General features: G+C 49.3%; 10 protein-coding genes and 3 long non-coding RNA genes across 17 annotated transcripts; 7 read left to right on the top strand and 6 right to left on the bottom strand.

The window, feature by feature from the left end:
- Positions 1 to 227: 227 nt before the first annotated feature.
- LOC9651938 lies at positions 228 to 2,745 on the bottom strand. 3 transcript variants are annotated; one of them, XR_002990567.1, is made up of 11 exons: positions 2,447 to 2,745; positions 2,157 to 2,383; positions 2,038 to 2,101; positions 1,821 to 1,979; positions 1,562 to 1,695; positions 1,312 to 1,512; positions 1,190 to 1,247; positions 1,032 to 1,136; positions 778 to 972; positions 688 to 719; positions 228 to 637 (listed from the first exon to the last, which is right to left on the bottom strand). It is a non-coding gene; the product is annotated as an uncharacterized LOC9651938 (long non-coding RNA). The 3 variants fall into 3 exon arrangements; XR_002990568.1 differs by having other exon boundaries at positions 688 to 724; positions 1,821 to 1,921; XR_002990566.1 differs by having other exon boundaries at positions 1,821 to 1,921.
- Positions 2,746 to 7,321: 4,576 nt separating this feature from the next.
- On the bottom strand, positions 7,322 to 8,077 carry LOC9651869 (subtilisin-like protease Glyma18g48580). Its single transcript, XM_024661685.1, has 2 exons — positions 7,981 to 8,077; positions 7,322 to 7,899 (listed from the first exon to the last, which is right to left on the bottom strand). Exons 1-2 carry the CDS (start codon positions 8,075 to 8,077, stop codon positions 7,322 to 7,324), a joined length of 675 nt encoding a protein of 224 aa, XP_024517453.1.
- An 18-nt stretch (positions 8,078 to 8,095) lies between these two features.
- Positions 8,096 to 8,435, top strand: LOC112341500. The gene is made up of 2 exons (XR_002990563.1): positions 8,096 to 8,224; positions 8,297 to 8,435. It is a non-coding gene; the product is annotated as an uncharacterized LOC112341500 (long non-coding RNA).
- Positions 8,436 to 8,466: 31 nt separating this feature from the next.
- LOC112341499 lies at positions 8,467 to 9,911 on the top strand. The gene is made up of 7 exons (XR_002990562.1): positions 8,467 to 8,742; positions 8,812 to 8,964; positions 9,042 to 9,132; positions 9,202 to 9,299; positions 9,356 to 9,506; positions 9,565 to 9,638; positions 9,704 to 9,911. It is a non-coding gene; the product is annotated as an uncharacterized LOC112341499 (long non-coding RNA).
- Positions 9,912 to 10,021: 110 nt separating this feature from the next.
- LOC112341503 lies at positions 10,022 to 11,225 on the top strand. The gene is made up of 8 exons (XM_024661714.1): positions 10,022 to 10,057; positions 10,104 to 10,165; positions 10,221 to 10,266; positions 10,323 to 10,407; positions 10,459 to 10,591; positions 10,644 to 10,791; positions 10,857 to 11,009; positions 11,060 to 11,225. The coding sequence occupies exons 1-6, from the start codon at positions 10,022 to 10,024 to the stop codon at positions 10,744 to 10,746; spliced, it is 465 nt and encodes a 154-aa protein (XP_024517482.1). The 3' UTR covers positions 10,747 to 10,791; positions 10,857 to 11,009; positions 11,060 to 11,225.
- A 98-nt stretch (positions 11,226 to 11,323) lies between these two features.
- Positions 11,324 to 13,310, top strand: LOC112341472 (hornerin-like). The gene has a single exon (XM_024661608.1). It carries the CDS (start codon positions 11,387 to 11,389, stop codon positions 13,166 to 13,168), a length of 1,782 nt encoding a protein of 593 aa, XP_024517376.1. The 5' UTR covers positions 11,324 to 11,386; the 3' UTR covers positions 13,169 to 13,310.
- LOC9651937 (50S ribosomal protein L9) lies at positions 13,263 to 14,375 on the bottom strand. The gene is made up of 6 exons (XM_002987753.2): positions 14,280 to 14,375; positions 14,112 to 14,189; positions 13,916 to 14,050; positions 13,745 to 13,861; positions 13,621 to 13,692; positions 13,263 to 13,560 (listed from the first exon to the last, which is right to left on the bottom strand). Exons 1-6 carry the CDS (start codon positions 14,328 to 14,330, stop codon positions 13,321 to 13,323), a joined length of 693 nt encoding a protein of 230 aa, XP_002987799.1. The 5' UTR covers positions 14,331 to 14,375; the 3' UTR covers positions 13,263 to 13,320.
- A 566-nt stretch (positions 14,376 to 14,941) lies between these two features.
- LOC9651868 (uncharacterized PKHD-type hydroxylase At1g22950) lies at positions 14,942 to 16,843 on the top strand. 2 transcript variants are annotated; one of them, XM_024661610.1, is made up of 10 exons: positions 14,942 to 15,064; positions 15,135 to 15,457; positions 15,513 to 15,554; positions 15,613 to 15,789; positions 15,843 to 15,993; positions 16,048 to 16,134; positions 16,186 to 16,310; positions 16,362 to 16,480; positions 16,546 to 16,696; positions 16,759 to 16,843. In XM_024661610.1, the coding sequence occupies exons 2-9, from the start codon at positions 15,167 to 15,169 to the stop codon at positions 16,667 to 16,669; spliced, it is 1,116 nt and encodes a 371-aa protein (XP_024517378.1). In that variant the 5' UTR covers positions 14,942 to 15,064; positions 15,135 to 15,166; the 3' UTR covers positions 16,670 to 16,696; positions 16,759 to 16,843. The 2 variants fall into 2 exon arrangements, with proteins under 2 accessions (XP_024517378.1, XP_024517377.1); XM_024661609.1 differs by lacking the exon at positions 16,759 to 16,843 and having other exon boundaries at positions 16,546 to 16,748.
- On the bottom strand, positions 16,802 to 17,602 carry LOC9651936 (50S ribosomal protein L27). The gene is made up of 3 exons (XM_002987752.2): positions 17,283 to 17,602; positions 17,093 to 17,194; positions 16,802 to 17,025 (listed from the first exon to the last, which is right to left on the bottom strand). The coding sequence occupies exons 1-3, from the start codon at positions 17,541 to 17,543 to the stop codon at positions 16,825 to 16,827; spliced, it is 564 nt and encodes a 187-aa protein (XP_002987798.1). The 5' UTR covers positions 17,544 to 17,602; the 3' UTR covers positions 16,802 to 16,824.
- On the top strand, positions 17,582 to 19,793 carry LOC9651935. 2 transcript variants are annotated; one of them, XM_002987821.2, is made up of 13 exons: positions 17,582 to 17,707; positions 17,772 to 17,836; positions 17,908 to 17,970; positions 18,023 to 18,110; positions 18,163 to 18,233; positions 18,288 to 18,389; positions 18,432 to 18,521; positions 18,579 to 18,686; positions 18,741 to 18,821; positions 18,879 to 18,947; positions 19,019 to 19,084; positions 19,149 to 19,228; positions 19,285 to 19,793. In XM_002987821.2, exons 1-13 carry the CDS (start codon positions 17,653 to 17,655, stop codon positions 19,298 to 19,300), a joined length of 954 nt encoding a protein of 317 aa, XP_002987867.1. In that variant the 5' UTR covers positions 17,582 to 17,652; the 3' UTR covers positions 19,301 to 19,793. The 2 variants fall into 2 exon arrangements, with proteins under 2 accessions (XP_002987867.1, XP_024517379.1); XM_024661611.1 differs by having other exon boundaries at positions 19,140 to 19,228.
- A 117-nt stretch (positions 19,794 to 19,910) lies between these two features.
- On the top strand, positions 19,911 to 22,377 carry LOC9651867 (probable serine/threonine-protein kinase PBL7). The gene is made up of 7 exons (XM_002987820.2): positions 19,911 to 20,665; positions 20,741 to 21,114; positions 21,226 to 21,358; positions 21,410 to 21,668; positions 21,740 to 21,872; positions 21,932 to 22,021; positions 22,083 to 22,377. The coding sequence occupies exons 1-7, from the start codon at positions 20,413 to 20,415 to the stop codon at positions 22,200 to 22,202; spliced, it is 1,362 nt and encodes a 453-aa protein (XP_002987866.2). The 5' UTR covers positions 19,911 to 20,412; the 3' UTR covers positions 22,203 to 22,377.
- Positions 22,378 to 22,574: 197 nt separating this feature from the next.
- On the bottom strand, positions 22,575 to 26,262 carry LOC9651934 (probable serine/threonine-protein kinase PBL22). The gene is made up of 13 exons (XM_024661607.1): positions 26,211 to 26,262; positions 26,082 to 26,165; positions 25,943 to 26,016; positions 25,640 to 25,881; positions 25,050 to 25,586; positions 24,963 to 24,992; positions 24,767 to 24,904; positions 24,366 to 24,701; positions 24,204 to 24,319; positions 23,875 to 24,135; positions 23,623 to 23,823; positions 23,486 to 23,565; positions 22,575 to 23,430 (listed from the first exon to the last, which is right to left on the bottom strand). The coding sequence occupies exons 4-13, from the start codon at positions 25,695 to 25,697 to the stop codon at positions 23,418 to 23,420; spliced, it is 1,770 nt and encodes a 589-aa protein (XP_024517375.1). The 5' UTR covers positions 25,698 to 25,881; positions 25,943 to 26,016; positions 26,082 to 26,165; positions 26,211 to 26,262; the 3' UTR covers positions 22,575 to 23,417.
- Positions 22,686 to 23,018, bottom strand: LOC112341493. The gene has a single exon (XM_024661684.1). The coding sequence runs from the start codon at positions 23,016 to 23,018 to the stop codon at positions 22,686 to 22,688; it is 333 nt and encodes a 110-aa protein (XP_024517452.1).
- Positions 26,263 to 26,273: the final 11 nt, after the last annotated feature.

Here is a 26,273-nt window from a genome sequence, read left to right as displayed (position 1 = left end):
TGATGACGATCACTTTGCAGATTAAACAGGGGTAATCTTGCTGGACAAGGGGAAAACTAGGTTAGCCATCTGGCCTTCAATATTCTTTACTTTATTCTATCTACAGAGAAGAATCGAACCCCAGACCTATGCTTTGGGAGACCAGGGTCTTAACCGACTGGTCTAAGCTTTTTTAGTGAGCTACCAAACCAGAACTAGGGCTACTTATTGAGCAAAAAATTTTAGTATAAAGTCCTTGTTGATTGGACTCTTCGGCATCGAACCCGGGTCTTCTACAACGGTTTACCTCTACACTTACCTCATAGCCATCATCTCAGCAACCGGGCTCCGATAATAAAATAACAATACCATCTACTTAAACCGTATGGCAGGATATCTTTGGAAAATACATAGCGTTTTGGTCGATGTCGCCCACCATCCCCCGCATTCTCAATGCTCCAGGCCGGCGCTTCGTCCTTGGAAGAACCCATTCGCGGATTTTGGAGATTCTAGATTGGTCGATCTTGCGCTTGATCGTTGTGTTGAGCTGAAGAAAAGAGAAGAGATGCGTCGCCCAACTTCTCCATTGTCATTTCATAAACTTGCCTGAACTTGCTTTGTCGCTTGAAGCCACCTCTGTAACTTACTTGTTGACGAACTGCAAGTGATCATCAGGCAACCGATCCTTCGTAACTCTGAAAAGCTTACCACTACCAACGTTTCTGGGCCTCCTGTTGTATCTAAACTAATAGGCACGAGCTGTTACAATGGGTCAAATGAATGTCAAGAAAGACAAACCTGGATGAGCGCTCGAGTATTCTCATTCGATTCCCCTTCGACAGGACCAGCCACTGCCAGCTTTTTTAGCACTTGGCATCTACCAGCTCATCGGACAACTTCACAGAGCGTCGCTTGTTTTCTCCTTGGTTGTCAAACTGCATCAGCTTCTTGGCTTAGCATGACGAGGCATTGCTTGCGAGGTCATACTCCAGCCTACACAACAGCAACTCGCTCAACACAAAACCTCTTCGAAATGTAAGTGACAAACCCACCTTCGGAATGCCAGGCAGATGTAAAGCTTCAGTAGCACAGCCCATGCCTAGCATAAACTGAGCAAGGTCGTCCAATCATGGTGCTCTCGTCCAAGCCTGAAAGCCCTGCAAAACAAGAACTACTAGTAAAGCAAGTACTACCAATCAGTAAAGCATACCATTTCACAGCGCTAACGTCTCCGTGAGCAGCAAGACATCGGTGGATAAACCATGAACCTGTCATACAAAGTGCACGTCCACAAATGATCATGCTCCGTTAAAATGAACGCAATCCAGTTACCTGTCAACAATCCAAAGGACGCCGTCTCAGACTCCAGGACGCTTGTGCTCCATAGGTGATCTGGATACTGCTACAGCAACGCCGCCTCCCCCATCGCAACGCCACGCCTGCAACCTTCTTGTCTTCCACATCCACATCCGTTTGGTCGGGCGGAGGCCGTGAACTTGAAGGTGCAGCGTGGAATGGAGCGAGCCGGACAACCTGTGACAGAAATAAATTTACCAAACTTCGAAGCGTATAACCAACGTACCTGTAACAGAGGTGGTCGAAGTGTCCACTGTCAACAAAGCAATCTGCCATGGAGGCTCCCTGAGCTGCACGGTTTTTCATCTCTTCCTTCTTTCAACATCAATGGCGCGTACCCCCGCATCAACGAACACACACCTGCACGGTAAAACTAAAAGTCAGGTGCACATTCACAGCAAACACAAACTGACTCGAGAGAAACGAAATCTTTGTACAGTAATAGAGAGTTCCTGCAGAAATAATTTGAAATACCTGTATCTTACCCTGAAAGAAGTCAGATGGCCAATGCCATCTTGGTTACAAGTTGAGGAGGTCCCCTTGGTACTTTGGCCATTTCCATACCGTGCACACCACCATCGTGAGCCTGCAGAGGCAAATCAGGAAAGAGCAATTCCATTCATAGCCCCGGACACCAAAAGCGTCTGGAAATCCAGAGATTTAACTAGGCTCTCTATCAAAACCCGACAGCTCTCAACTTACCGCCCCGCTAGACGTCATAAAAGCCGTACCAACTCCACAAGCGAAGCGTAGAAGAAACTCCACACTGGCATCACCCAGGATGACGCTAGATAAAAAAGAAATGATGCTCACAAACATACCATCGCTTTGTTTTCCAGGATTTGTTTGCCGAGCACGCACTGTGCTGAGATCGAAGAAGATGTCTTTGTTCTCGCAGCAGACAACGAGGAAGTGTCGGCCTCGAGTGGAGCCAGAGCTACCCGAGAGAACGGGATGGAGAGAACTGAGCTGGAGAGGAATGAGCGTCCGCTGCAGCTGTCCAACTGATCCACCCATTCCGTCATCGTCAAATCTGATGTGCTTCACACTGCCAAGGCAAAGAAGAAGAACACCATTACAAGTTACCAAGGAACCCTGTCACAGTCGTTACCTTTCTCCACGAATTTCATATCTAACAGAGTGGATCAAAGAGACGCATCCAGAAATATTTTCCCCGGATCTCCACAACGAGGCACTTGGCATCCACGCCCCAGCATTGAGCTCATACAGGAGCTAGAATCCCCGAATGTGAGGTTTCCCGATTTCCCGAGCAGGAGCAGCTGATGCTCCCAGTCCCAGACGACAACGGCGTCAGATCCATGAGCAGCTGCGAGCCAGGGCTGCGGAACTCGAGCTGGACGATCTTGTCGTTCGTTGCTGGGGCGAAGCGAAACGATGATGGAGAAGGGGAAAAATAAACTAGGGCTCAAGCTTTGCAAGGATTATTGCCGCATTTTCCCACTCTATTCTATCTATAGATACAAACAAGAATCGAACCTCAGAGCTATTGTTTGGGAGACCAGGGTCTTAACCGACTGGTCTAAGCTTTTTTAGTGAGCTACCAAACCAGAAATAGGGCTACTTATTGAGCAAAAAACTTTTGCATAAAGTCCTTGTTGGTTGGACTCTTCGGCATCGAACCCGGGTCTTCTACAACGGTTTACCTCTACACTTACCTCATAGCCATCATCTCAGCAACCGGGCTCCGATAATAAAATAACAATACCATCTACTTAAACCGTATGGCAGGATATCTTTGGAAAATACATAGCGTTTTGGTCGATTGTCGCCCACCATCCCCAGCATTCTCAATGCTCCAGGCCGGCGCTTCGTCCTTGGAAGAACCCATTTGCGGATTTTGGAGATTCTAGATTGGTCGATCTTTGCGCTTGATCGTTGTGTTGAGCTGAGATAAAGAGAAGAGAGGCGTCGCCCAAGTTCTCCATTGTCATTTCATAAACTTGCCTGAACTTCCTGTCTGTGAGGGACCTCTGGTTGAAGCCACCTTTGTAACTTAGTTGTTGACGAACTGGAAGAATTCATCAGGCAAGCGAAATGCTTTATTACTCTCAAAAGCTTACCACTATGTTTACATGGTCAGTCATGTCAATATTCATTATCACAGCTTCAAGACACACCTCATCTTCTCAGTGGAGGTAAAGCAAGACGAACAGCTCCTCCTCCTCATCTCGCCGAGAGTATGCACGGCGTCATTCTCCATGAAGCTACGCATCGTCCAGCCTCGCCAACTTGAAGCCATTCATGAGAGTGGTGTAAGTAACCACGTCCGGAGAGCTTCCAGTCTCGGGCATCCTCTCCAGCTGGTTCAGCGCCTCGTCCATCTTTCCGATTTGGGAGTTGTTGCTGCGCCCCAAGAGATCGATCACCTGAGATCAAGGCCTGCTCCAGCCGCTTCAGCTTGCAGGGGCCTGGCCGTGTATGGCTGGAAGATGGTGGCTGGCGGCCACTTCCTCAGCAGTCATACTCCGGCAGAGCAGCGTCCAGCCAGGCCTCCTTGCACAGAGCGGTGATCTTGGCGTTGCACATACCTCGGCATCGAGTCGTCGCCAAAGCCGTGCAAGGTGCCAGGGAAAAGACTATCTCGGGCAGGAGCTCTTCGCGCGCGATCGTAGAGGCAAGCCCGGAGGAGAACACGCAGGAAGCAGATGGGGTGGCAGTAGCGCGTAGGAGAAGAAGAAGACGGCATCGCTGAAGCCTGGATGATTTTGCCGGTACCTCCAGGAGGAGACTCTCGACTGTGCACGGCCTCAGCTCCTCGGGAGGAGGATGCTGCCGACGCGAGAAGAATTCCAGTGGAAGAATGAGAGAAGGAGGCAATGGCGTTGGAAGATGAAGGTAGCAGCCATGCAAGATCGAATCTGATCCTACCAATCATTTAATAAAATTCAGCCAAAAACAGATTGAAATAAGCAAGTTTGGCGCAACATTTTGATCTGTGCTATGAATTTTAAGGCCGATCAAAGCGGACACGGGCATTTTTGAGCTAGGTTACTTTAAAAAGCGGTAGTATGACGGACCAAGTGTGGATCAGCAGGGACGATGGAACGACGTGGAAGGAGTGCGAATCCAAGTTCTTGTCCGAGAGGATCCTCGCCGCCAAGAGCTCCGGCACGACCAAATTCGCCTTCTTCTCGGGATGCCTGGCGCTCACGGTGGTCGACTTGAAAAAGATGACAGTGTCCAAGACCTGGGGCCGCAAGCCATCCAAGATCAAGATCTCCAAGTCAGAGTCTAGCTCCACGCCAGAGTCTGGATCCAAGCCAGACTCTAGCTCCACGCCAGACTCCATGGCTGCAACCTCGCCAGACTCCATGGATGCAAGCTCGCCAGATTCCATAGATGCAAGCTCGCAGCGCATGGTGCCGGTGTGGCATCACTCGGCTCTTCAGCTGGTTCCAGTGCCCGGCGAGTGCTCCGAGGGATCAAAGCTCACTGGAAAACAGTGGCTGGACTGGCTCGTGGACAACAAACTCGCAGAGTTCCTGGAGAAAGTGCATGGAGGGAGTGACATGAAGCTGAGTCCTTACGTGGTCACGCCCGGGGAGCGGGAGAAGCATCCGATCTATAGCAAGTTTTGTGAGGCTTTCTACAACCCGGAAAGAGGTAAAGTTTCCATCTTCTTTCCAATGCGATCTAATTGGAAGTATAGGAACGGAGATGGGATCGATTGGCATCGGCTTCCACGGGACTCCCGAGGTTAACATCGATTCCATTCTTCGCAATGGATTCAGCAAGAGCTGCCACGCAGACTTCTACTTTGCGAGGTCGGCCGTGTTTGCTAGAGATTATTGCCGCCGCGGCCATCAGCTCTCACGCGTTGTCATCGTTTTGGATATTCAAAGCAAAACAAAAGATGGCAACATTTGCGTAGTTCCATGCGGGACACCACATTACTTACTCCCAATCGCTACCTTTTGGATTTAGCTTTTTGAGCAGGAAGATATTTTAGTACATTTTTTTCTAATCTTATATGCCAATCAATTAGACTAATCACTTATGCTAGTCTTATGCAATTAAACTAATCTTTTATGCTAATCTTTTGTAGCAGCCAGCCTCTAACGGAGGAAGATTATGAAAGGTTATATATACTTCAGTGTTAGATGGGGTTAAGGTACTACATTGATAGGTAATTTAGTGAGTATGAACAAAATCACTCAGTCTTCTTGATGTTGTTTACTTCCTCTTTTGGTCCACATGGCATGCCTTTTCACAAGAATTTTTTTTAAAAAACACACACACATGTTTTTTAGATGGGCTACATTGGCTCTTTTCATTGGTTTTTAAGACATTCAACGTTTTAGATTGGTTTTCTATGTATAAACCCTTTGATTCCAATATATAACTCCAGACTAATCTACATTACCAATGTATAAACCCTTCCAATTCAGAACTATTGGAGCGGAATTGCAATTTCTCCATAATGTTCTCTGATGAAATCAAGCAGGAAGTCTTTAGCCGACGTCCATCGACTTTGCTGCGTGTAGCTTGGACCAGTTTTGAACTGTCTTCATGTTGTACAGGTGTATCTGGTGTTGATCTCTCTAGTAACTTCTTCTTTGAAACTCCTTGCTTCTCCCATATGTCTGTTGATTTTCAAGTAAATCGGTGAGGATGCCTGGAAAAATCAGAGATGACACAGACGTAATAGAAATAAAAGAACGAACCAAGCTTTGGAAAATGTCCCTGGCTTGAACAGCTCCAAGCGGTCCCTGTATGAAAAGGGCAGAAATTACACTTATTTATAAACTAGTATTATGGTTGATCAAAACATCTTCCTTGACTCTGGAAATGCTTCATCAGACGATAGAGGAGGCTCTTGACTAAAACCTTGGAGGGGGAAAACTTCTTGGCAGATAGTAGAGTTTTAAACGTTGAGAGAATAGCGCTTGGATGACAAAAGCAAAGTACCTTGACCATGTCTCAGCTCCTCAAGACAAGAGGACAGCATTGTGAGCATCATTGTTTCCAAAACGTTCAAGCAATGACACCAAATTTGATTTTGGCGCCAAAATTTTGAGAGGGTTAGGGCGCGCGCTCGAGTTCTTCGCGCAATCAAAGGAATGGTGGAGCTCCGCGATCTGCCGCTCCAGGTTAATTTCGATTTTCAAGAGCTCCTGGGCTACAAGAGCATGATTTGGATTGATTTTGCGCGCTCATCTAGGCCCAGGGCGCAACGTGGGGATTTGGAGATCACGAGGACAGCCGGGCAATTTCGCCGCGAAAGAAGCGATCAAAAAAAGTTCTTTATTGGCTGCGACGATGGAACGACGTATCCTCGCCACCAAGAGCTCGGGCACGGCCAAAATCGCCTTCTTCTCGCGCTCACTGTGGTCGACTTGAAAAAAGATGACAGTGTAAGACCTGCATCCAAGATCAAGATCTCCAAGTCATTATTGCCGCTCTCTCGCGTTGTCATCGTTTTGGATATTCAAAGCCAGGAAAAAGATAGCATCGTTTCCAAATCGCTACTTTCTGTTGATAAATTGTTATTGATTTACAAGACAACCATACAAGTTCAAGTTTTTCGAGTAAAACCCATGCGTAACTATAGGTAGCTCACACCTTGCTGGAATTGTTGATATTCCCATGAAGGCTTTGGCTCGATGGTCAACTAGATCTGCCATCCAAGATCAAGATCTCCCGGGTTTTCGGCTCTTTAGATGGTTCCAGCGAACTTCTTCGTAATGGATTCGATCCCAGCAGGAGCTACTGCAAAAACTTCTACTACTCGCGAGGTCAGCTGTATTTGCCATGTCATCGTTTTGGATCTTCAGAGTCAAAAGAAAAAGATAACGTCGTTTGCACTGTTCAGTAAGCAATGTCATCCATGACATTGCTTACTCCCAATCGCCACTTCTTGGATCTAGCGCTTTGCCATGAAAGAAATTCATTACCATTATTAGGGCAAATTTGAATTCAAATTTGGCATATTCTCTACAAGATTTTAAAGAGCCCTACATTCCGGTCAGGATTTAGGGTTTATCTTCATGGCGATGGGACTCTTGACCTGGTGCTTCCCATCGCTCCAGCTGATCCACGCGAACGCCCACTCGATCGGCGAGCTTGGCGCCGCGGAGGCATTCACGGTGAGCGTGTAGGCGAGTTTCTGGCCGATCTTGGTGAAGGCGAGCTTGGAAGGCGCCACGGTGATAGACGCGGCTGTGGAAGCCTCGGCATTGGTGATGGTAGCGGTGTAGGTGGATGCTTTCTCGGGGCCGACGTTTGTGAGCGTCCGCTGGGATGACTGGGGGACCGCGATTTCGAGCGCCGGGAAGGAGAAAGAGGGATAGTTGAGAGGAGGCCGGGGATGCTTCTTGGGCGATGGACAAGTAATGTTTGGGTTTCCAGAGATTGTTCGCAGCTGGGCCGAGGTGAATCCATCGCTGCAAAGGTGAGTCACGTAGTCTGCGACGTCCAGATCGTAGACAAGGCCAGGATCAGCTGCTAGGACCGGCTGGACTTCTCCGGTTCCATAGTCGAATGGAGTTCCAGTGTCTCCAGAGTCGACCTTCATCACTTTCTTGGTATTGTCTAGATTGTTTGCTGCAAGAACAAGCGAAGTCTTAGATCACGTTCTCACGGTTTTTCTTTTTCTTTCGTTTGCAGGGAAGAAGAAAGCTTTACCTGTTGTCATGATGGCCGACTTGATAGCCGCTGGACTCCATTTCGGGTGGAGCGATTTCACGTAAGCGATGACTCCCGTGGCATGAGGACAGGCCATGGATGTTCCGGTAAGAAATCCAAACTGTTGGTTAATTTCTCCATTCTCGGTGGCTATGTTGTCAGGCCAAGCTGCAAGGATGTGAACTCCCGGAGCAGCAACATCCGGCTTCGAGCATGGAACAAGAAAAGAAAGCAGAGAACAAAGGTCTGAGTTAACTTTGTGCTTTGGAGAGCTTGCAGCTTCTTACTTTGAGAATGCTTGGACTGAATCTGCTAGGTCCTCTTGCTGAGAAATACGGAATGACTGGTGCGCTTGAAGTTGGCAGTCCTTGGCTGGGCTGAGAAAATTCCAAGTAAACATGCTGAAATTTTTTTCAAAGTGAAAAGCTTGCTACTATACCGATTCTGATGTCAAAGAGCTATCGCCCCTGTCCGTAGTGCTTGCAGCGATGCTTAACATCCAAGGAGCAAAGTTTGCGATGGATCCCATCATCGGACCACTGTTTCCAGCCGAGGTTGAAATACTGATCCCGTGCTGAGCGGCATGAAAGGTTCCAATCGCAACGCTGTCTTGGTCGAACGACGCTGGCGTCTCGGCACCGAGCGAGATGGACAGGATGTCGACTCCATCTTTTATAGCGTCGTCAAAGGCAGCCAGGATCCCGTCGTCGCTACACTTTTTGAAGATCCAGCAGACTTTGTACACGGCGATCCGAGCTCCCGGTAAGCCTCCTCGAGCTGTTCCTTTGGCTGTCCCGTCTGAGTTTGCTCCTGGAACTTCTCTTCCTGCAGCTGTGGACGCTGTGTGTGATCCGTGCCCGATCTCGTCCCTGCCGGATTCATATCTCCTCTGGCTTACGCCGAGCTCGTAGTAGCGAGCTCCAATTACTTTCCTGCGAGAACATCCTTTCAAGTCGAACAGGAGCCATGCAATACGAGGATGAGGTACCTGTTGCATATAACTTTTTCCGAGACGTTAGTGGCACCGTTTACGCATTGTCCTTTCCATCTCGACGGTACAGGTCCCATGCCGGCGTCACTGAAGCTCTTGGATTCCGGCCAAATGCCTTCACGAAGCCAGAGTTAGAGAAAACCAGCGAGACAAGAACCAAGGTACGTACCAGTATCTAGTAGACCGACTATCACGTCTGAGGATGCATTTAATGGGACTTGTTTGGACAGTGAGAGGCCTAGGAAGTCCCACGATCTGGTAGTATGCAGCTGGATGTTTCTGCTGCGAAAAACGCTCACAACTCCGGGCATTCCTGCAAGATCAAAAGGTGAGATTTTCTCCTCTTGTTTTGTATTCTCAGCTGATCACCTTTTATCTTTTCAGCTTCATCCGCTGTCAGTGTTGCCGAGAATCCACTGAAAGCATAGTTGTAACTATACCGGATCTTGCTCGCTGCCATCTCCATGCTGGAAATGAAGAAAAAGGATGTCGTCTATCAGCCAGGAGGAAAGAAAGCAAAAAATCGCGACGATCTGTAAGTTCTTTAGCTTGCCTTCCAAAGACTTGCGCAAGGATTTGATGGTGTCCTGCAGTGACCGATGCTGGCTCGATCCCGGCTTGTTTTCCTCCCATGTAAACAACATAAGTCTACGAACACACAACACAGGTAAGCGATCGCTCTTTCTATCAGTCGAGAATTTACTACTCACTTTGGTAGTGGGATCATCGTAGGCTCTTCCAGATGAAGTGACGCTCAAACACAAGAGCGCTGGGAGGACGATGATCTTCCAGAAATGCTGGAACGCCATGGAGTTTCTCTTGAACAGCGCAAGCTCTTCTTTATTCGTTCAAGCCTTGATCATTGGATGCTCAGCCCAATGGATGAAATTTCTTATGCCGATTTTATCTTCATGCTTAAGCTAGTTTTCTTGTTTTGTTACAGCTATCTACGTGTGGTAAAGTGGAGCATATTTTTGATAGTTTGTGACTGATTCTCTTCTTATACGCTTTTAAAATTTTCTTCCCGCCAAGACTCTAGGGTTCTTGGGCATGGCGCCTCAAAATCTTGGAGCGTTTGGCAATCCGGTAGGCTCGATCTCTGTCTCTCCTCTCTGATGTAGCTGATTTCCAGGCCAGCAATGACGGCAAGCGTCGCCGAGAGCAGGATCTGGCAGCTCCGCCCGTCTGGAAGAGGTTATCGATTCATGAACGGTTCTCGTCTGGATTTGCTAGAGAGGAGATTTTGCAGGAAATTGCTCCAGGGATCGCAATTCACCAGCGGTGTCGTCGTTCCGGTGAGTGGAGTGTTTAGATTTCGTGTTGGTGGGAGGAGTGGATGGATTGATTGTAGGTATTGCCACTTCCAAAAGACTTGGACTTGGACTTCGAGGAGAACGAAGCAGCAAATAACCACGCGAGCTCTTCACTGTTTAGAGGTGAGCTTGGATTTTCATTCCATAACTGTCTCTTAAATCGAGTTTCTTTAGAGGAGATGGAAAAGCTGGAACTTCCGTCTCTACCTTCCGTGATATCTCAGGCTCGACCAGAAATGCTTGAGTCTTTCCAACGCTTGGTTTCCCCAAGCTATTTTCCACTTGAAACTGGGAACAAGAGCGACAGGTTTGTTTTTCTCTTTTCTTGTGGCAATGATGAAAGCTCTACTGTTCTGCAGTGACAAGGCTCCCCTCTCACCTTCTGGCGTCCACAACGACGATCTCGCTTTCGCTGCCCAACTTTTGGATTACAAGCGGCTTTCAACAACGCGGAGAGAATAATGAGGGAACAAAAACCTCGTTGTTTAAGCTTGCGAGTTGGCTCAGGTAATTGCGTGCTCTATCCTGCACCCCAAATCTGGTCCAAGATCCCGGCTTTATAAAATAAGCAGGCTGGAGAGGAGGATTCTGATGGCGAAGTGGTTTTGGATGGTCGCATATTTCGTGTTTTGGGAGAACTTGACGTGACGAAAAGATGGGCAATCGCAAGTGACCATCGGGTCCCGCAGATGAGAGTGGCTCTTGTTTTGTCAAAGAAGCAACTGGTATGTAAGGTCTCGCTAGTTTCCACTCACCGGTCCTGACTCTGTTGCAGCTTTTGCGTCTGCAGACCTTTCGAACACGTTGGCGTTCACACTTGGAGCTAAGCCACTTCCACCAAGTGTAAGCAAATGATGTTCTCCGTTATCATTGCGAGCAGTGTATCTGTTGCTGCTTATTGGGCATCGGTTAGTGGCCATGACAAGGACCACGCATTACGTGGTGGGTCTCCATTGCTCTTGATCTCCTCTGCAAGTTGGTTTGCTTCCTTATATATACTATCCTTGCTGCTGGTTTCTAGCATTCATTCTCGTTTCATTGTCTCATTTTTATTCATTCGGCTCTCGTTCATCTTGGCTGCGCTACTGTTCTGCATGATCATATGGAGCTACTCAAGCCGATTGTTGTGCTAACTTGTCTCTTGTCGATCCTCGTCCTGCAGGTTGCTGAAGCTCGCGACAAGACGTTGGTTGGCAATGCAGACTCTTACGATCACCCTGAGTTTGGAGGCTCCGTGAAGAACCACAAGCCCGGGCATGGCGTGGTCCAGCCAGATGATCACAAGCCTGGCCACTCGGACGTGTCGACGAACAATCACAAGCCCGGGCACACCGGTGGGTTTCACACAGAGAACCACAAGCCTGACGCAGCTATACCGCCGTATTGGACAGCGGGAGAGATGTCAACGAAAAATCACAAGCCCGGTCACTCGGACGCGTCAACGAACAATCACAAGCCAGAAGTTCACGTTGACAACCACAAGCCTGGTCACACTGGTGGAGTTTCAACTGACAACCACAAACCTGGTCACACCGGTGGAGTTTCGACTGAGAACCACAAGCCTGGTCACACCGGTGGAGTTTCTACGGAGAACCACAAGCCCGGTCACACTGGTGGAGTTCATACGGAGAACCACAAGCCCGGTCACGGTGATGCCGTCGCTCAATCTTTTGCCACTGTAGCTGCGGATGTTTCGACAAGCAACCACAAGCCTGGTCATCAGGACTTCTCGTCGAAGCACCACAAGCCTGGTCACGGTGATGCTCACACGGACAACCACATTCCTGGTCACACTGGTGGGATCCACACGGAGAACCACGAGCCCGGCCACCCGGCTTCCACTGCTGGCGTTCAACCCGACGGTCTGCTCGGTGACATTGCTCGCCATGTAGGCAACGGAGTTGGCAACGTGGTTGACGGACTCGTAGGTGGTGGCTCGGGTGCCGGGCTTGGACTCGGCGCTGGAGTTGGCTACGGTGGTGGAAGCGGCTCTGGCGCCGGTAAAGGCTACGGTGCTGGGACCGGATATGGAGCTGGCTCTGGAAGTGGAAGTGGCTCGGGATATGGTAAAGGCACTGGCGCCGGCTCCGGCTATGGAAGTGGCTCTGGAAGTGGCTCTGGCTCCGGCTCTGGCTATGGAGGTGGCGCGGGACACGGTGCTGGAAGTGGAAGCGGCTATGGGAGTGGAAGTGGCAGTGGAAACGGTGCTGGAAGTGGAAGCGGCTATGGCTCTGGTGCGGGTGCAGGACACGGTGCTGGAAGTGGAAGTGGATATGGCTCGGGCTCTGGTTCCGGCTCTGGTTACGGCAATGGCTATGCTCCGGGACATGGCGATGGCTATGCTCCGGGACACGGCGCTGGAAGTGGATATGGCTCAGGCTCAGGCTCAGGCTCTGGCTATGGCGAAGGTGCCAAAGGTGGTGACGGCTATGCGCCGGCACACGGTGCTGGAAGTGGATATGGCTCGGGCTCTGGTTCCGGTTCTGGCTACGGCGAGGGTGCCAAAGGTGGCGATGGATATGCTCCGGGACACGGTGCTGGAAGTGGATATGGCTCGGGCTCTGGCTCTGGCTCTGGTTATGGCGAAGGTGCCAAAGGTGGCGAAGGCCATGGTTCTGGTTCTGGAACTGGAAGTGGCTATGGGAGCGGGGGAAATGGTGGCGGAAGTGGCTACGGTTCCGGCTCTGGTTCCGGCTCTGGCTATGGAACTGGTGGAAATGGAGGGAGTGGCTATGGCTCCGGCTCCGGCGCTGGCACTGGCTCGGGATCTGGCTATGGTGGAAATGGAGGCAGTGGATATGGATCCGGGTCGGGGTCGGGCAGTGGTGGCGGTGGCGGCTACGATGGCGAGAACGAAGGAGAAGTCGCGGGTCCGGGATACTAGACGATGGCTCGGAGTTTCTAAAAGCTTGGTATCATAGAATGAATGATATCAACATATAGTAGGCTTAAACGTTAAACATTGTAAACGTTGTGGCTTTGATCATCAAAATAATATGGTTTGATTTATGTGAAGAAAAAAGAGAGAGCTTATTTCTAGTCTTTGGGTTTCTTGGATGGAGGAGCACCGTTTGGATACTTTGGTGGGAGATAGACCCGGTCGTGGAGGTAGTTCTTCCTGCGAATTCTCACTTTGAGGAACATGGTGCGCTTACCTCCCGGGAGTGGCAAGTCGGGTGGTAGCCGGATTGGTACTTGGAAGTGGCCGAGTTGCGTGAGCGGCTCCGGGAGATCGAAGTGCCGCTCCACCACTTCGATCTGGAGTTGCCTCGCTACCTGGTTTCGATCCATACATGGTTTAGATGAGAGTTTTTTTGGAAGTGGTGCTTGGATTACCTCGGGTACCAAGTCGCGAGCAGTGACGGGGAATCGCAGTGTGGTGGGATCCTTGATGATCTTGTAGAGAACCTGGGAAAAGATTTACACAAAAAGAAATGAGGAAACGAGAGAGTGGATGTACCAGGCCACGGGTATCGAATCGATGGAGCATTCTCTCGATGTCCCTCCTTTGGATCTTGTCCTGCTTTTGTCTCTCGGCTTGTTCTTCGTCCTCTTTGGCGACTGTTGGTGGAAAGAACTGGAAAAAAGAAAAGGAGAGATCAATCCACATGAGCAGTGTTTCTTCTTCTACCTTGAGATTTTGCTTGACCAAGTTAACGTATTTCTCGATCGCAGGCATGGCCTTGAGCTGTGGACAAAGATAATTCCGCGCATAGCCAGCGGAAACCTTGACAATGTCTCCAGCCTCCCCCAGCCGATCCACGGGCTGCCAAAATCGAAGAAATCTCTCAAAACCGAAGGAGAAGAGCGATGAATCGAGCACAGACCTCCGTGAGAATGACCTGGAGGAGCTTCTTGACATGCCGCGCTTGCAATGCGCTCGCTCCGCCGCCGCTCCGCCATGACTAGCAGCGGCACAGAGAAATGTGGATCAGCTAGCGCGATGGATGGAGAGATCGATGGAGCATAAACCCTAAACCCTCTCTCTCGCCTACCTGGTGGAGGAGAGACGAAGACGAAGAAGCAAGGCGACGAGAGACGATCATTGGACCGCCCTAGATTCCCCGCGCATATACCTTTAGGGCTTTTAAAAGGAGAAGGGGAGAAAAAAAGATCCATCCATGGACAAATGCGCGACGCTGGAGGAAGAGTACGCGGAGCTACAAAAGGTTTGATCGATCTTCTTCGCTATCGATGATGGAATCCATTGAAATTCTGGATGGATCGCCCAGGAGAGCTTGGAAATCACTGCGCTCCTCCGCCGCGCCAAGCAGAACAAGCGATTGCTCCTGGCGGAAGTCAGGTGGCTGTCGCTAGATCGATTGGTTTGATTTGAGTGATCGATACATCCTTGTTTTGGTCAGATTTTTGAGAGATCGCGTGGCAATGCTGGAGAAAATCTCCACGCCCATGGGGGAATCGCTGCTGGAGACCGATTCAAGCGATCAGCAGCACGCCCTCGAGCCGAATTTCATCGATCACGGCAACCCCTGCGAGTTCCTGGTGGCGACCAACACGAACTACATTGATCTAGACGACGACTAGTGCGTACGGCGGGGATCCCGGCCGTCGGAATCTAAATATACGGAAAGCGATCCGACCGTTGAGACGAAACTCTTGTCCACGTGGCTTTTAAAACAGAGCTCTTAAGTGTCTAGGGTTAGGGCATTTGGGATTTTTTGGGAGGTGACAGACATGGCGCGTGCTCAGTGAGATTGCGCGCATTCCGGTCGATTCTCCTCTTCTGGAGCTCAAATCCGTGCGCGCGTAGCGTGCGAAGGTGAGATCTCTCGCGCTCCCTCCTCCTCTTCCTTAGGTCGGGCTTGATCTTCCCGCTGTGCGATCATTAGGGTTTTGGGGTTTTGGAGGCATTGTATGGGAGATGGCCGAAGCTGCCGCCGATGCCCATCCCAACAACAAGAGGAAGCACAATCCCAATGGCCTGGCCAACGAGAGCAAGGAGCGGGTGATTCCTCGCCTTCTCAAGGAGCCCAATCTCTCACACGCCCCGGACAACTACGATGATCTCGTCAACATCGAGTACCCGCCCTCTCTTTACAGCACTATGGAGCAGTACCTCCCTTCGCATATGCTCACGGCTCCCAGGGACAAGAAGCTCGCGTTTATGGATCGTGTTCTCGTCAAGTATCGTCCCAATGGAGAGCGTGCCAGGGTAAAAAATTGTTTTTGTTTCATCTCCGTGGTTTCTTACGCAGCATTCTATCCAGAAGCATCGAGAGTACAGGGATAGAGTGAAGGATAAGTATAAGGTACTGTTCCTTTTTTGTTTGTTCTTTCCGAGATCTAAAGTTGAGCTTGTGCTGGCAGCGTCTTCACGAGGATCTTTACACTCTAGACCCGGATCAAATCTTTGTGGAGCCTTTTAGGAAGGCAGTCGAGAATGGCTCCGAGGCGGCCTTGAGGGAGATCCTTACCGAGCATTCTCCGGGAGTTTTTACGTTTACCATGCTCCAGCCCGGCTTCTGCTCGAAAGTCTTAGAGGAGGTGTGTTTTACCTCATATCGTTTTAGTTGCGGCTTAATTTTGTTCTTCCGCAGGTTGCGCACTTTGAAAAGTGGGCACACGAGGTCAAAGTTAGTGTGCTCCGGCCCAACACCATGAACAACTATGGAGCTGTGCTGGACGATATCGGCATGGAGACGATGCTGGACCAGTTGATGATGAAGTTTATTCGTCCGTTTGCAGCACGTATGTCAGGAACATTTGTGGTTACAGTCTTCTTAAGTCGTGTCTTTGTCGCAGTTCTCTTTTTTAACGTTGGAGGTGCCACACTTGACACGCACCATGGCTTTGTGGTGGAATACAGTATTGGGGGAGATCTCGATCTTGGTGAGCAGTGAAAGTGATGAATTGTAGCATTTGACATGAGTCTTACTTCAGGTTTTCACGTGGACGACTCCGAAGTTACGCTAAACGTGTGCCTCGGCAAGGAATTCGATGGCGGCGAGTTGTTCTTCCGCGGTGTTCGATGCGATGCTCACGTCAACGGAGAAGCTCGCTCGGAGGTACGAGGAGTTCACTCGAGTTCGATATCTTTGATTGAGCATCACCCGCAGGAAATGCTGGAATACTCTCACGTCCCCGGCCGAGCAATCCTACATGCCGGACGCCATCGACACGGTGCGAAAGCCATCACTTCCGGCCAGAGAACAAACTTGATCCTTTGGTGCAGGAGGTGAGTGAAGAAAAAAAATTGTTTTTTCTGCGAGCAGTGTTCTAAAAGTTCGTTTTTTCTGCTAGCTCTGAGTTCCGCGAGCTCAAAAAATATCAGAGGGATTTCTCCGCTTGGTGTGGAGAATGCCTTCTTCGCAAAAAGGAGAGGCGGCGACGCTTAACGAATGCCAAGAGGCAGCCTGCTGCGTGAAGAATAACATCCGGCAACCATGTACTTGTAAGAAGGATCTCTTCTAGATGCAAATTTTTTTCCTTTTGTTCTTCCTTTCTTTCCACCAGGAATGTTGGTTGTACACATCGCGGCACTATGACCGTGGTAAGCTTCTTATAAGAACTGTGAGAACTTTACTCGTCTTGCTTTGAAGTTACAGCGATCGCCGGAGGCTGCGCGAATCGAGCTGGTCTCTTGTAGATCTCGACGAGCCGCGCAACTCTGGCTTGCTCTTTCGCTTTTCTCTTCACGCGAAGCGCTCGAAAGTGGTCGCGCTTCTTCACTCTCCTGCTGTTGGGATTCTCGGGAACTTCGATCTTGGGATAGACACTCACCTGGACGAACAGAGATCGAACAAGCTATGGAACCTCGAGAGCGAGCAATCGACGAACAGGAACTTACCTTTTGTTTGTCAGGCCAGAGCCTCTCGAATTTGACGACTCCATCGATCAGGGAATAGATCGTGTAGTCTCTTCCCAGTCCTACATTGTTGCCTGGATGGAACTGGCAGCCTACACAGAATTAGCGCTTCTTTTTCCTCTCTAGAGCTAAATCCATCAATCAATCCAATCGAGGGAGAGAGCGCTCTTACCTTAGTTCCTCTCTGGCGGATGATAATAGATCCCGGCTTGGCAGTCTCGCTGCCAAACACCTTGACGCCCAGCCGCTGCGCTTGCGAGTCGCGCCCATTCTTGGTGCTGCCGGTACCCTTCTTGTGCGCGGCGTGGATGAAGAGCGGCAGCCTCGCCGGCGCCGTTAGGAATCGATTCCGGCGCTGGAGCGCGCCATCGCTGCCGGAGAAGCGCGAAGATCCGAGAGAGAGGCCCGAGAAGGCGGAGGCTAAAGACGCCATAGCCAGAGCTCAATGAACGGCTCACGATGAAGGGGATAGCATTGAAAATTCTTAGCTTGACCTAATCGCGAATGGCAATTTAGGGTTTATCGATCGAGCGCCTTGCTGGATGGCAGTGCAGGCCGGAATGGCGACATCCAAGCTCATCATTCTCCTTGGAGCAGGTAATCGATCGCCCCGGCGCTGGAGCTGTGATCGGCCGATTGATTGATTCGTCGTCTTTGGCAGGGATGACTGGCTCGATTCTTATAAAGAATGGGAAGCTCTCGGATTTCTTCAAGGATCTTAGCAAGGTTTTTAGTGCTGTTCTTGGTGGATTGGCGTGGCAAATTCGTGTTTTCCTTTTTTGTCCTTGCAATCGCAGGTTTTCTCGAAGCACTTGAAAGAGGATGACAAGGATGAAGTGACGGAAACGCTGGCACAGCAAGTATGTGACAAAGAAAAATCTCTTCTTTGCTGAATTTTTCCACTGTTTGTAGGTCCAGCGCTTGACCAACGATCTAAGACAGTTAGCTGGCTCCAGGAACATCACGGTTGTGAATGCTCCTGGCACCTCTGGGCAGTCAAGTATGATCGAGAGTAGTTTCTTTCACGCGTTTTAACTTGGAATTCTATGCAGGTAATCTTTCCTCTCTCGCCATGCCTGCGCTCGTCATTGGTGTTGCTGGATATGGATACTTTTGGTGGAAGGCAAGTACTTTCTCGAGCATAAGAAGCTTTTGATTGAGCTTTGCTTGCTTGCAGGGCTGGTCATGGACGGATGTCATGTATGTCACCCGTCGAAACATGTCGAATGTGGTTGCGAGCGTGTCAAAGCAACTAGATCAAGTCTCGGCCGCTGTTACGGTAAGTTTGGATCGTCCGTGACCCTCTATAATTTTCTCACAGGCAACGAAACGGCATCTAACTTCACGGATTGATTCGGTCTCGAAAACTCTGGACGACAGTGTTGCGGTTCAGGGATTGATAAAGAACGAGGTTGGGGAAGCGCGTCCTTTGTAGCTTGCACATCTTGCTAACGAGTTTACTGGCCAGGTGTTTGAAATTCGTGGAGATGTGGCTCGTGTTGGCGGGGATATTGGAGCTGTACAACAAATTGTCGAGGGCTTGGGCAATCAGCTCGACGATGTACAAACCAAGCAGGTTTGTCTTTCACTTTCTTCGTTGTTTTCTTTGATAGTAAAGTATGATCTACAGGACTTTACAAACCAAGGGATTATCTTGCTTTGTCAATTTGCAAGGAGATGGGAAGAGACTAGGCGCCAAGAACTGCCTGGGGTACGTAGCCTTTATTAAAACTGTTGCGCGTGAGGATGACATGACATCTCTATCTAGATTTCTCCCATCTTGAGTTTGCAGAACGGTGAAGCCAAGCCCGCTAGCGGTGTCGACAGCATTCTACAGGCAAGAAAATTCGGTTTTTCTTGGACCTTTGTAACTGGAATCTAACTTTTTCTTTTCGTTCGTTGTTGCAGGGGCTACCTCCGCTGCCTAAAGCACGTCTAGAGCGATCGGCATCCGCTACTGGTTCAGGACTGAAGGTAGAGTAGAAAAATCCAAACCTCCGTCTTTGCTACTTAGCCCTTCCATCGTCAGGAACTCCAGTTCATCTCCGATGCGCTTTCTGGAAACTCTGGCGATAGCTCCAAGCTCCAGAGGACATTGACACCGAACTTGTCATTCAGGTATGCGCTGTTTGCCTTGTAAGCTATGCTATCGTCCTGACAATATTCTCTACCAGGCTGCAAAAGACTTGAATATGTGTATAAATCCACGGAGGAGAATCTGGCGGTGGTAGCAGTGGCAGCGAGCTCTTTTCATTCTTCTTTTCTGGACGCCAGGCAACTCGGGCACATGTTAGGAGCGAAGTTCTTTGACAAAACAATGGCGAAGTTCTTCGAGAAAACAATGGAGGAAGTGAGATCCAAGAGCTTGCCTTGTCAAAAGTAACAGTTTTGCTACGTGATGGCGCTACTGAGCTAAGATCCCGGGAGAGAAAAAAAAATGGAACCAAAAAAAATCTTGTTGTAAGTAGTATATGATATCTGGGAGGAGGCAAGACCAGAGTAAAAAACCGCGAAGACCAGAGTAAAAAACGCGAAGAAATGCGAAGAGTCAATCCAGAGGCATGTGGGAAGTCCAGTTCTTACGGCGGGGACATATGCCGCGAATCGGGCTCGCCCAGTGAGATCTCGCCACGTCATGCAGGGATATTCGAATTTAAAATTAAATATGCTTTCTTCCATCTTTCTTCCATGTGCATGGTGGCGTGTTTTTCTTCTGGGAGGGAAGAGCGCCAGAAAGAAAAACTAGTAAAAAATGGTGGGGAATTTTCGCGCTGTTTGATCCAATTCCATGAGCTTCCAAATCTCTTCCCATTCGAATTCGATTCCACCAGGACAGAGAGAAGCGTCACTTCCATCTCAAAAGTTTGTTGCCTTGCTCTTGTTGCTTTCGCGATGCCAGAGATCGCCAGTGCCCACAGCCTTTTCTTCTCCTCTTCCTTTCTTTTCTAGCTCTGGAGCATTTGGATTTCATCCGCCGTGTGGTCCTTCCATCCACCTTGCCTCGAGCGTTCTAGCCGCTTTCTTTTCTTTCTTTTCTTTTCTTGCTTCGCGTAATTGGCTGGTGTCTTAAACCCGGGGTGGACTTGGACGCTCGCCCAGTCCTTGTGTACCTCGCGCATTTAATTTTCGGAGAGCTTCCTTCTTCCCTCCACTGCGCACTCGCCCATCTTCCACTTTCGCCCCTCTCTCCCTTTCATACCAGGAAGGACGTTGAGAACTATGGTGGGAAGAGGAAGAATGCGGCATTGATCGTAATTGCTTTGCTCCGGAGTGAAGAGGAGGAAGGAGGAGGATTGATATTTATGGATCAAAGCTCTAGTCCTAGTATCAGTCCATCCTCGCATGATCTAGCGCAGGAGTATCGTGATCAGCCTCACGACCAAGCAGGGAAGAAGTTCACGACGACGACGATGCTGGCCGTGGGTCTGGGAATCTCGTCCTTCGCCGCCATTGCAATGCTGCTCCTTCTCATCTACCAGAAGATCTCGCACAGGAGAAAGAGGAGGAGGACGAGCAGGGGGGATTTCACTGCGGCAGAGGATTTCATGACACAGCGTATGTACTTAGAGTTTTTCTTTCCAGGAATTCGTGAGAGATTTTGATCGATCGATCGGTTCGCATTTGCCACAGGGTCGGACAAGAGCACCACAGAGTGTATGCTTATGAATCACTCCTCCAACAATTCCTATAGCTCGCCATCCCCAACTCCTCGTCCCGTTTTGCCGCCTCCATCGCTGCTAACTCTCCAAATCTCCCCTCCTCCAAACAATTGCTCCGGCGCCGGAGGAGAGGAGCGCGATCACATCGCCATCAAGCGGCCTGGACCACAGCCTTTCTCCTTCCACCAGCTCCAGATCGCCACGAACAGCTTTAGCGAGCGCAACATCATCGGCCGTGGTGGATTTGGCTGCGTCTACAGGGGAATCCTCGCGGATGGGAGGGTGGCGGCGATCAAGAAGCTCGATCTCGAGGGCAAGCAGGGAGAGGAGGAATTCCGTGTCGAGGTATATCACATTCTTCCCACATTCCTCGTGCTTGAATCATCCATTACGTACTCAATCTTCTCATCGATCGATCGTGGAATTCATGCCAAAGAAACTGATGGGTTTTGCCAGATCGAGATGCTGAGCCGAGTCCAAGCTCCAAAGCTGCTGGAGCTGCTGGGCTACTGCACGGAGGACGAGCACAGGCTACTCGTGTACGAATACATGGCCAAAGGGAATCTCCAGCAGCATCTCTATCCGGACGGTACAGAGTGCGTGAACTTAGCTTTGATTCTTTGATCTCTCTTTCTATCAGACGATGACCATGGCTTTGTTCCACTCGACTGGACGACGAGGCTCAAGATCGCCTTGGATGCTGCCAAGGGTCTCGAGTTCTTGCACGAGTTCGTCACCCCACCGATAATCCACAGGGATTTCAAGTGTAGCAACATCCTCCTCGACGACAAGCTCAACGCGAAACTCTCGGACTTTGGGCTGGCCAAAGTGGGATCCAACAAAGTGAACGGCGATGTCTCCACCAGGGTTCTTGGAACCCATGGCTACGTTGCTCCAGAGTATGAACTGGAGCATTCTTCCATTGTGGTTTCACTAGTTTTTCTCACTTGGGTGATTTTGTCTTGTCCAGGTATGTGTTGACAGGACACTTGACAACGAAATCCGATGTTTATAGCTTTGGAGTTGTGTTGCTCGAGATTCTTACTGGCCGTGTGCCAGTCGATATGAAACGACCTGCTGGGGAAGGCGTGCTTGTCTCTTGGGTAGGCTCTCGACATGAAACTCAAGCAATTTGCATCACATTTTATGTGGAACTTTGCAGGCGCTTCCCAGGTTGACGGACAGGGATAAGCTGGTGGGCATGGTGGATCAGGCTCTGGCAGGGCAGTACTCCATGAAAGAACTCATCCAGGTGATTTCTCGATAAAGAATACCTTGACAAGGTTTTGATTTTGTTGTGTGGCTACGTAAAGGTGGCGGCAATTGCTGCGATGTGCATACAACCGGAGGCGGACTATCGGCCGCTCATGATCGATGTTGTGCAGTCGCTGGCACCACTGGTGAAACAAAGGCTTCAAAATCGAACGGGGTGAAGAAGATCGGCAGGGTCAATCATAAATATCGCAAAACGATGAGTTTTCATGTAGATATTTCTAACTTCAGAGATGTTTATAGAACATTTGTTTTCACAAAAGGGGAAAAAAGAAGAACTTATCAATGTGATCAATGACTTTGAAGATTCAAGACGATGATAACGCTTGCTACTGCTATCTCGCCTCGCGGCAAATATCCTTTAGAACACACCAAGTTTTGCAAGTTTATACTGCTGGGATCGAATCCATGGGATCGATCGATTACCAGCCTACAACAAAAAGAAAAAAGCTCTATCTGATTGGATCTCTCAACACACTTACATGCTGATCGTTTGTTTATCTAATTTTCGGACAAGAACTCCCAACATTAGAAAGCCCTAAAAGCTTTTCACATTTTATTTTAGAGTCTTTACATTTCGTTTTCGCGGATGCTCTGTTTTTAGGGTTCTTCCTTCTCTCTCTAGCTCTCGCTCGCCCGCTCGATCACCACCAGCGGTAGCACAGGCGGAAACATCTAATCTTGATCCACCGCACGCCCCTCTTCACCGAATCGCCCACTCGCCTCCTGGAATCGAATCGCTTGTACGCCGCGACGCGCCGCTTCCTCTTTGCCTCCGGATCGCTGGAATTCCACCCCAGGCTCGCAAGCCGCAGGGATCCGCCTCTCTTCGTCTTGGCCGCCCTCTTGGATTGCCCGCGATCGTCCGCGTCGTCGCCGGCATAGCCATAGGAATAGGAATGCGAATTGGGCAAGTAGTGCCGCGGGTAATTGTAGCTGGATTCTGGCGCGTAAGGCTGGACATCCATAGCCCCCATCGATCGAGTGGGGCGATCGAGGATTAGAAGTAGTACCTGATCGAGAGAGAGGAATGGAAGAAATGTATAGGAGAGAGAGAGAGAGAGAGAGAGAGAGAGAGCGAGGAGGGAGACCTCACAACACGTATATTGACTTTGCGCTCAATAGAAAGATTCAAGGGAAATCTCCACGTCGCGAGAGAAAACGCTGAAATTGGGACCCCCTTTGTGGTTCGATCGTGCCAAGATCAAGGCCTAGAGATGGGATTTCTCTCTAGAGTATGCCTTTCCCCTGGGCCCAAGCAAATCAATCGCCCAGATCCTCGCCACGATGCGATTCGAACCCACGACCTCGGCAATAGATTCTTAGACTATTCCCCCACGTGGTACAGTATCTTTGCGCTAAGTAGGACACTCTTATTAGATCGTTAACCTGTACAAAAATGTGAGCAAAAGATACTGGGAATGCGAAGATCTATGGCGCTTACCTCGGAAGAACTCGATTTGGAGGGAGAGGGAGAGTTGTCCTAGACGGTGATGAATGCGTCCTGCTGCTATCTTGCAACTCCTGGAAGAGAGAAAACCGCTTATGTATATCAAGCAAAGAGCTAAAACTTCTACTCACGTAGTCGGCCTTTGATGTTTTCACGGCTGCCTCGAGCGTTTCGTTGATCTCCTTGATGGTTGGACGATCGTAGCTGCTCTGGGCGGTACAAAACACGGCGATCTCCACGATTTTTAGAGCTGCAGCGGCTGAGAATTTCCTATCCATCAGCGGGTCAGCGAATTTGTGGATGTCTGATCCTCTCTCGGCAACTCTTTGGGCCTGAAAAAGAAGAAAAGGTAACGAACTTTGCGTGAAGTGGTTTCCACTTACAGCTCTGACGAGTGAGTAACGGTGTTGTAGAGCAAAGTCAATCGACCTTCTTCCGGAAACAAGCTGGAGGAGAACGATTCCGAAGCTATAGATATCGCTCGCCAGCGTGAGCTGCCCCCTTGACATGTACTCCGGATCCAGATAGCCAGATGTTCCCTTGACTTCTGTGAAAACGTGCGATTCCTCCATCGTTATGAACTTTGACAAACCAAAATCAGAGAGTTTGGCTTCCATATTGTCATTGAGAAGTATGTTGGTTGGCTGCATAGAAAAAGAAGAAGCAAAGATGAGCTCTTTTCGCAGAAGCTACAAAGAAGAAGGTTCCAAACCTTGACATCCCGATGAATAATTGCTCCTCCCACGTTGGTGTGAAGAAAAAACAGTCCTCGAGCACTTCCGACAGCAATATTGAGACGTTCTTCCCATGTCAGAGGAGGTCTGTCTCCTACGCAAAATAATCAGCAAACGATCCATGAAAAAAGCTACCTTACCAAATAGCCATTGCCACAGGTTCCCGTTGGCACAAAACTCATACACGAGGTAATAACCCTCAAAGGACTGGCAGTAGCCCAGGAGGCTCACCAAGTTCGGATGTCTCACTTTGGACAAGCTCTCTACTTCCTGGAAGAAAGTGTCCGCCTTTTTCTCTTTGTCGATGTGCTTGATGGCCACAAGCTGTCCGCTGGGAAGAACACCTTTGTGAACCAGTCCAGCACTTCCTGAGCCAAGATAGTTTTCACTGCTAAAGTTTCGGGTGGCCTTCCAGATTTCTTTCCTGGAAAATCTGTAAAGTTCAGTGTGCAGCAACTTGCCTTGGTCCTTTGGCTCTGTTTGTTACATAAACGACGCACAATCAGCATGAGGTTGGCTGATTTTATTTTTTTGACGATACCTTCGAAGCTGCTGGACCCGATTTTGTCCGATTCCTTCTTTGATGCATACTTCCGACAAAAAAACGAAAGCAATACGAGAGCTCCTCCAACTGCTATAAAGCTGCAGACAAATATCAACGACGTTTCCAATACTACCTCTGCACACGGCACAGAAAAGGCTATGAGGATCATAAACTTAAACTCGGAATTATGTACCTCGTTTATGGCTGGGAGAAGAAAGAATTCCTGATAAAGAGGAAACGCAAGGATCAGAAATAGAGTCCGCTTCTGTAAGCTCCTTACCAAACACACTCAGTTGAGTCAAGAAGCTGGCCCAAGACTCGTTCCAGATATCTCTGCTGATCACGCCAACAAGGAGAGAGGTTGCGCAGTTATCCACCGAATCGTTGAGGTTGCGTGCCAGTTCCAAGGCGCTAGTCGAGAAGTTATGAAGGCATCCGGCATCGTTTCGGGGCCGCGTGCAAGAGCTTAGGACATCATTGAAAGTCACCTGTGCCGTTGTCAAGTTACCCAGCAGCTCGCCCATGGTACCGAAGTTGCAGGGTAACTGGTAAGCAGTATAGCGGGGTGGCGCGAAGTTGCAGTAGTCGTAGCTAATTCCCAAGTCCAGGCTGTGTGTGGCTTCCCAACAAGCTTGACTCAGTGTTTCATTCAAAAACAATGAGGAACCTCCTGTCTGGTTGGTGTAGACGGCAATCACTCGAGACAAGTAGACCAAAGCGTTTTTGCAACATTCGGATGGCTCCAAGCCACTGTCCGGTTCCGACGAGCAGCTGTCGAGCTTAGTGTAGCGAACGGAGCTGAAGTTTAGAGGACAAACTGGCACAAGAAGAAATATATCAGAACTTTGTGTACAGAGAGAGATTTAGTACCTTGTGCTTGAGCTCTCGCCATCCCCAAAACCAGCAAGCAGATCCAGATGAAATCCATCCCCAGCTTGAACAATTACGAGATGCTGCAGCATCGGCTGCAAACGGCTGAGCAGAAAGCACAAGAGATTTAATTGAAAAGATCTTTGTCGTGACTGTCATTGAGATTTCCGTCACAGCCGTCTGCATCTTTGCATAAACCGCGTCAAATAAGTCGTGGTGATGTGGAGAAGAGAACACTACAGCTGCTTCACCATCCATGAAAAGATTGCAATAGTTAGTTGTTCGGCAATATATGACGCTTACGCTAATGTGCAGGTGATTACAACTTGAAAGCCAGATACAGAAAGCGAACACTTGGCAACCCTCCATTTCAGAATCTGTACGAAAAGTGAACATTTTAGACAGCAAAGCAGATGAGAAACAAACACTTCAAGAAACAAACCGGCCATAAAACTGTCCTTCGCTTTTCCCCAGACAGTTTGTACGCTTGGAATCATGCTCGTCGTTTTGTCGTATCACGACTTTGCTGCTCAATGATATGTCAGTCAAGGTATGGATTTTTAAATATCACCTGAACTGTCGTCAATGCGGCTGTGTCTACTACAGATCCAGATTTTGCGCCTGAATTAACTGT

The sequence above is a fragment of the Selaginella moellendorffii genome, unplaced genomic scaffold (genome assembly GCF_000143415.4).
Source record: "Selaginella moellendorffii unplaced genomic scaffold, v1.0 SELMOscaffold_84, whole genome shotgun sequence".
In the NCBI taxonomy this organism is placed as follows: domain Eukaryota; kingdom Viridiplantae; phylum Streptophyta; class Lycopodiopsida; order Selaginellales; family Selaginellaceae; genus Selaginella; species Selaginella moellendorffii.
This window is presented reverse-complemented; position numbering and strand designations above follow the sequence as displayed.

Bases quoted from the DNA above. Each gene is read 5' to 3' on its own strand.
- LOC9651869 (XM_024661685.1), bottom strand. From the start codon at position 8,077: ATGGCCTGTCCTCATGCCACGGGAGTCATCGCTTACGTGAAATCGCTC. The intron at 7,900-7,980 runs GTAAAGCTTTCT...TTGTTCTTGCAG, and splicing joins GTCGGCCATCATGACAACAG to CAAACAATCTAGACAATACC.
- LOC112341503 (XM_024661714.1), top strand. From the start codon at position 10,022: ATGGCGCCTCAAAATCTTGGAGCGTTTGGCAATCCG. The intron at 10,166-10,220 runs GTTATCGATTCA...GAGATTTTGCAG, and splicing joins GCTCCGCCCGTCTGGAAGAG to GAAATTGCTCCAGGGATCGC. The intron at 10,592-10,643 runs GTTTGTTTTTCT...ACTGTTCTGCAG, and splicing joins ACTGGGAACAAGAGCGACAG to TGACAAGGCTCCCCTCTCAC.
- LOC112341472 (XM_024661608.1), top strand. From the start codon at position 11,387: ATGGAGCTACTCAAGCCGATTGTTGTGCTAACTTGTCTCTTGTCGATC.
- LOC9651937 (XM_002987753.2), bottom strand. From the start codon at position 14,330: ATGATCGTCTCTCGTCGCCTTGCTTCTTCGTCTTCGTCTCTCCTCCAC. The intron at 14,190-14,279 runs GTAGGCGAGAGA...TGCCGCTGCTAG, and splicing joins CTTCGTCTCTCCTCCACCAG to TCATGGCGGAGCGGCGGCGG. The intron at 13,561-13,620 runs GTAATCCAAGCA...GATCGAAACCAG, and splicing joins CTCGCGACTTGGTACCCGAG to GTAGCGAGGCAACTCCAGAT.
- LOC9651868 (XM_024661610.1), top strand. From the start codon at position 15,167: ATGGCCGAAGCTGCCGCCGATGCCCATCCCAACAACAAGAGGAAGCAC. The intron at 15,458-15,512 runs GTAAAAAATTGT...CATTCTATCCAG, and splicing joins CCAATGGAGAGCGTGCCAGG to AAGCATCGAGAGTACAGGGA. The intron at 15,555-15,612 runs GTACTGTTCCTT...TTGTGCTGGCAG, and splicing joins GAGTGAAGGATAAGTATAAG to CGTCTTCACGAGGATCTTTA.
- LOC9651936 (XM_002987752.2), bottom strand. From the start codon at position 17,543: ATGGCGTCTTTAGCCTCCGCCTTCTCGGGCCTCTCTCTCGGATCTTCG. The intron at 17,195-17,282 runs GTAAGAGCGCTC...GTAGGCTGCCAG, and splicing joins TCCGCCAGAGAGGAACTAAG to TTCCATCCAGGCAACAATGT. The intron at 17,026-17,092 runs GTAAGTTCCTGT...CTGTTCGTCCAG, and splicing joins TCTGGCCTGACAAACAAAAG to GTGAGTGTCTATCCCAAGAT.
- LOC9651935 (XM_024661611.1), top strand. From the start codon at position 17,653: ATGGCAGTGCAGGCCGGAATGGCGACATCCAAGCTCATCATTCTCCTT. The intron at 18,948-19,018 runs GCAAGAAAATTC...TCGTTGTTGCAG, and splicing joins GTGTCGACAGCATTCTACAG to GGGCTACCTCCGCTGCCTAA. The intron at 19,085-19,139 runs GTAGAGTAGAAA...TTCCATCGTCAG, and splicing joins CTACTGGTTCAGGACTGAAG to GAACTCCAGTTCATCTCCGA.
- LOC9651867 (XM_002987820.2), top strand. From the start codon at position 20,413: ATGGATCAAAGCTCTAGTCCTAGTATCAGTCCATCCTCGCATGATCTA. The intron at 21,115-21,225 runs GTATATCACATT...GGGTTTTGCCAG, and splicing joins AGGAGGAATTCCGTGTCGAG to ATCGAGATGCTGAGCCGAGT. The intron at 21,873-21,931 runs GTAGGCTCTCGA...GGAACTTTGCAG, and splicing joins AAGGCGTGCTTGTCTCTTGG to GCGCTTCCCAGGTTGACGGA.
- LOC112341493 (XM_024661684.1), bottom strand. From the start codon at position 23,018: ATGGGGGCTATGGATGTCCAGCCTTACGCGCCAGAATCCAGCTACAAT.
- LOC9651934 (XM_024661607.1), bottom strand. From the start codon at position 25,697: ATGGATTTCATCTGGATCTGCTTGCTGGTTTTGGGGATGGCGAGAGCT. The intron at 24,905-24,962 runs GTACATAATTCC...TGCCGTGTGCAG, and splicing joins TTCTCCCAGCCATAAACGAG to AGGTAGTATTGGAAACGTCG. The intron at 23,824-23,874 runs GTAAGTGGAAAC...CTTCTTTTTCAG, and splicing joins GTTACTCACTCGTCAGAGCT to GCCCAAAGAGTTGCCGAGAG.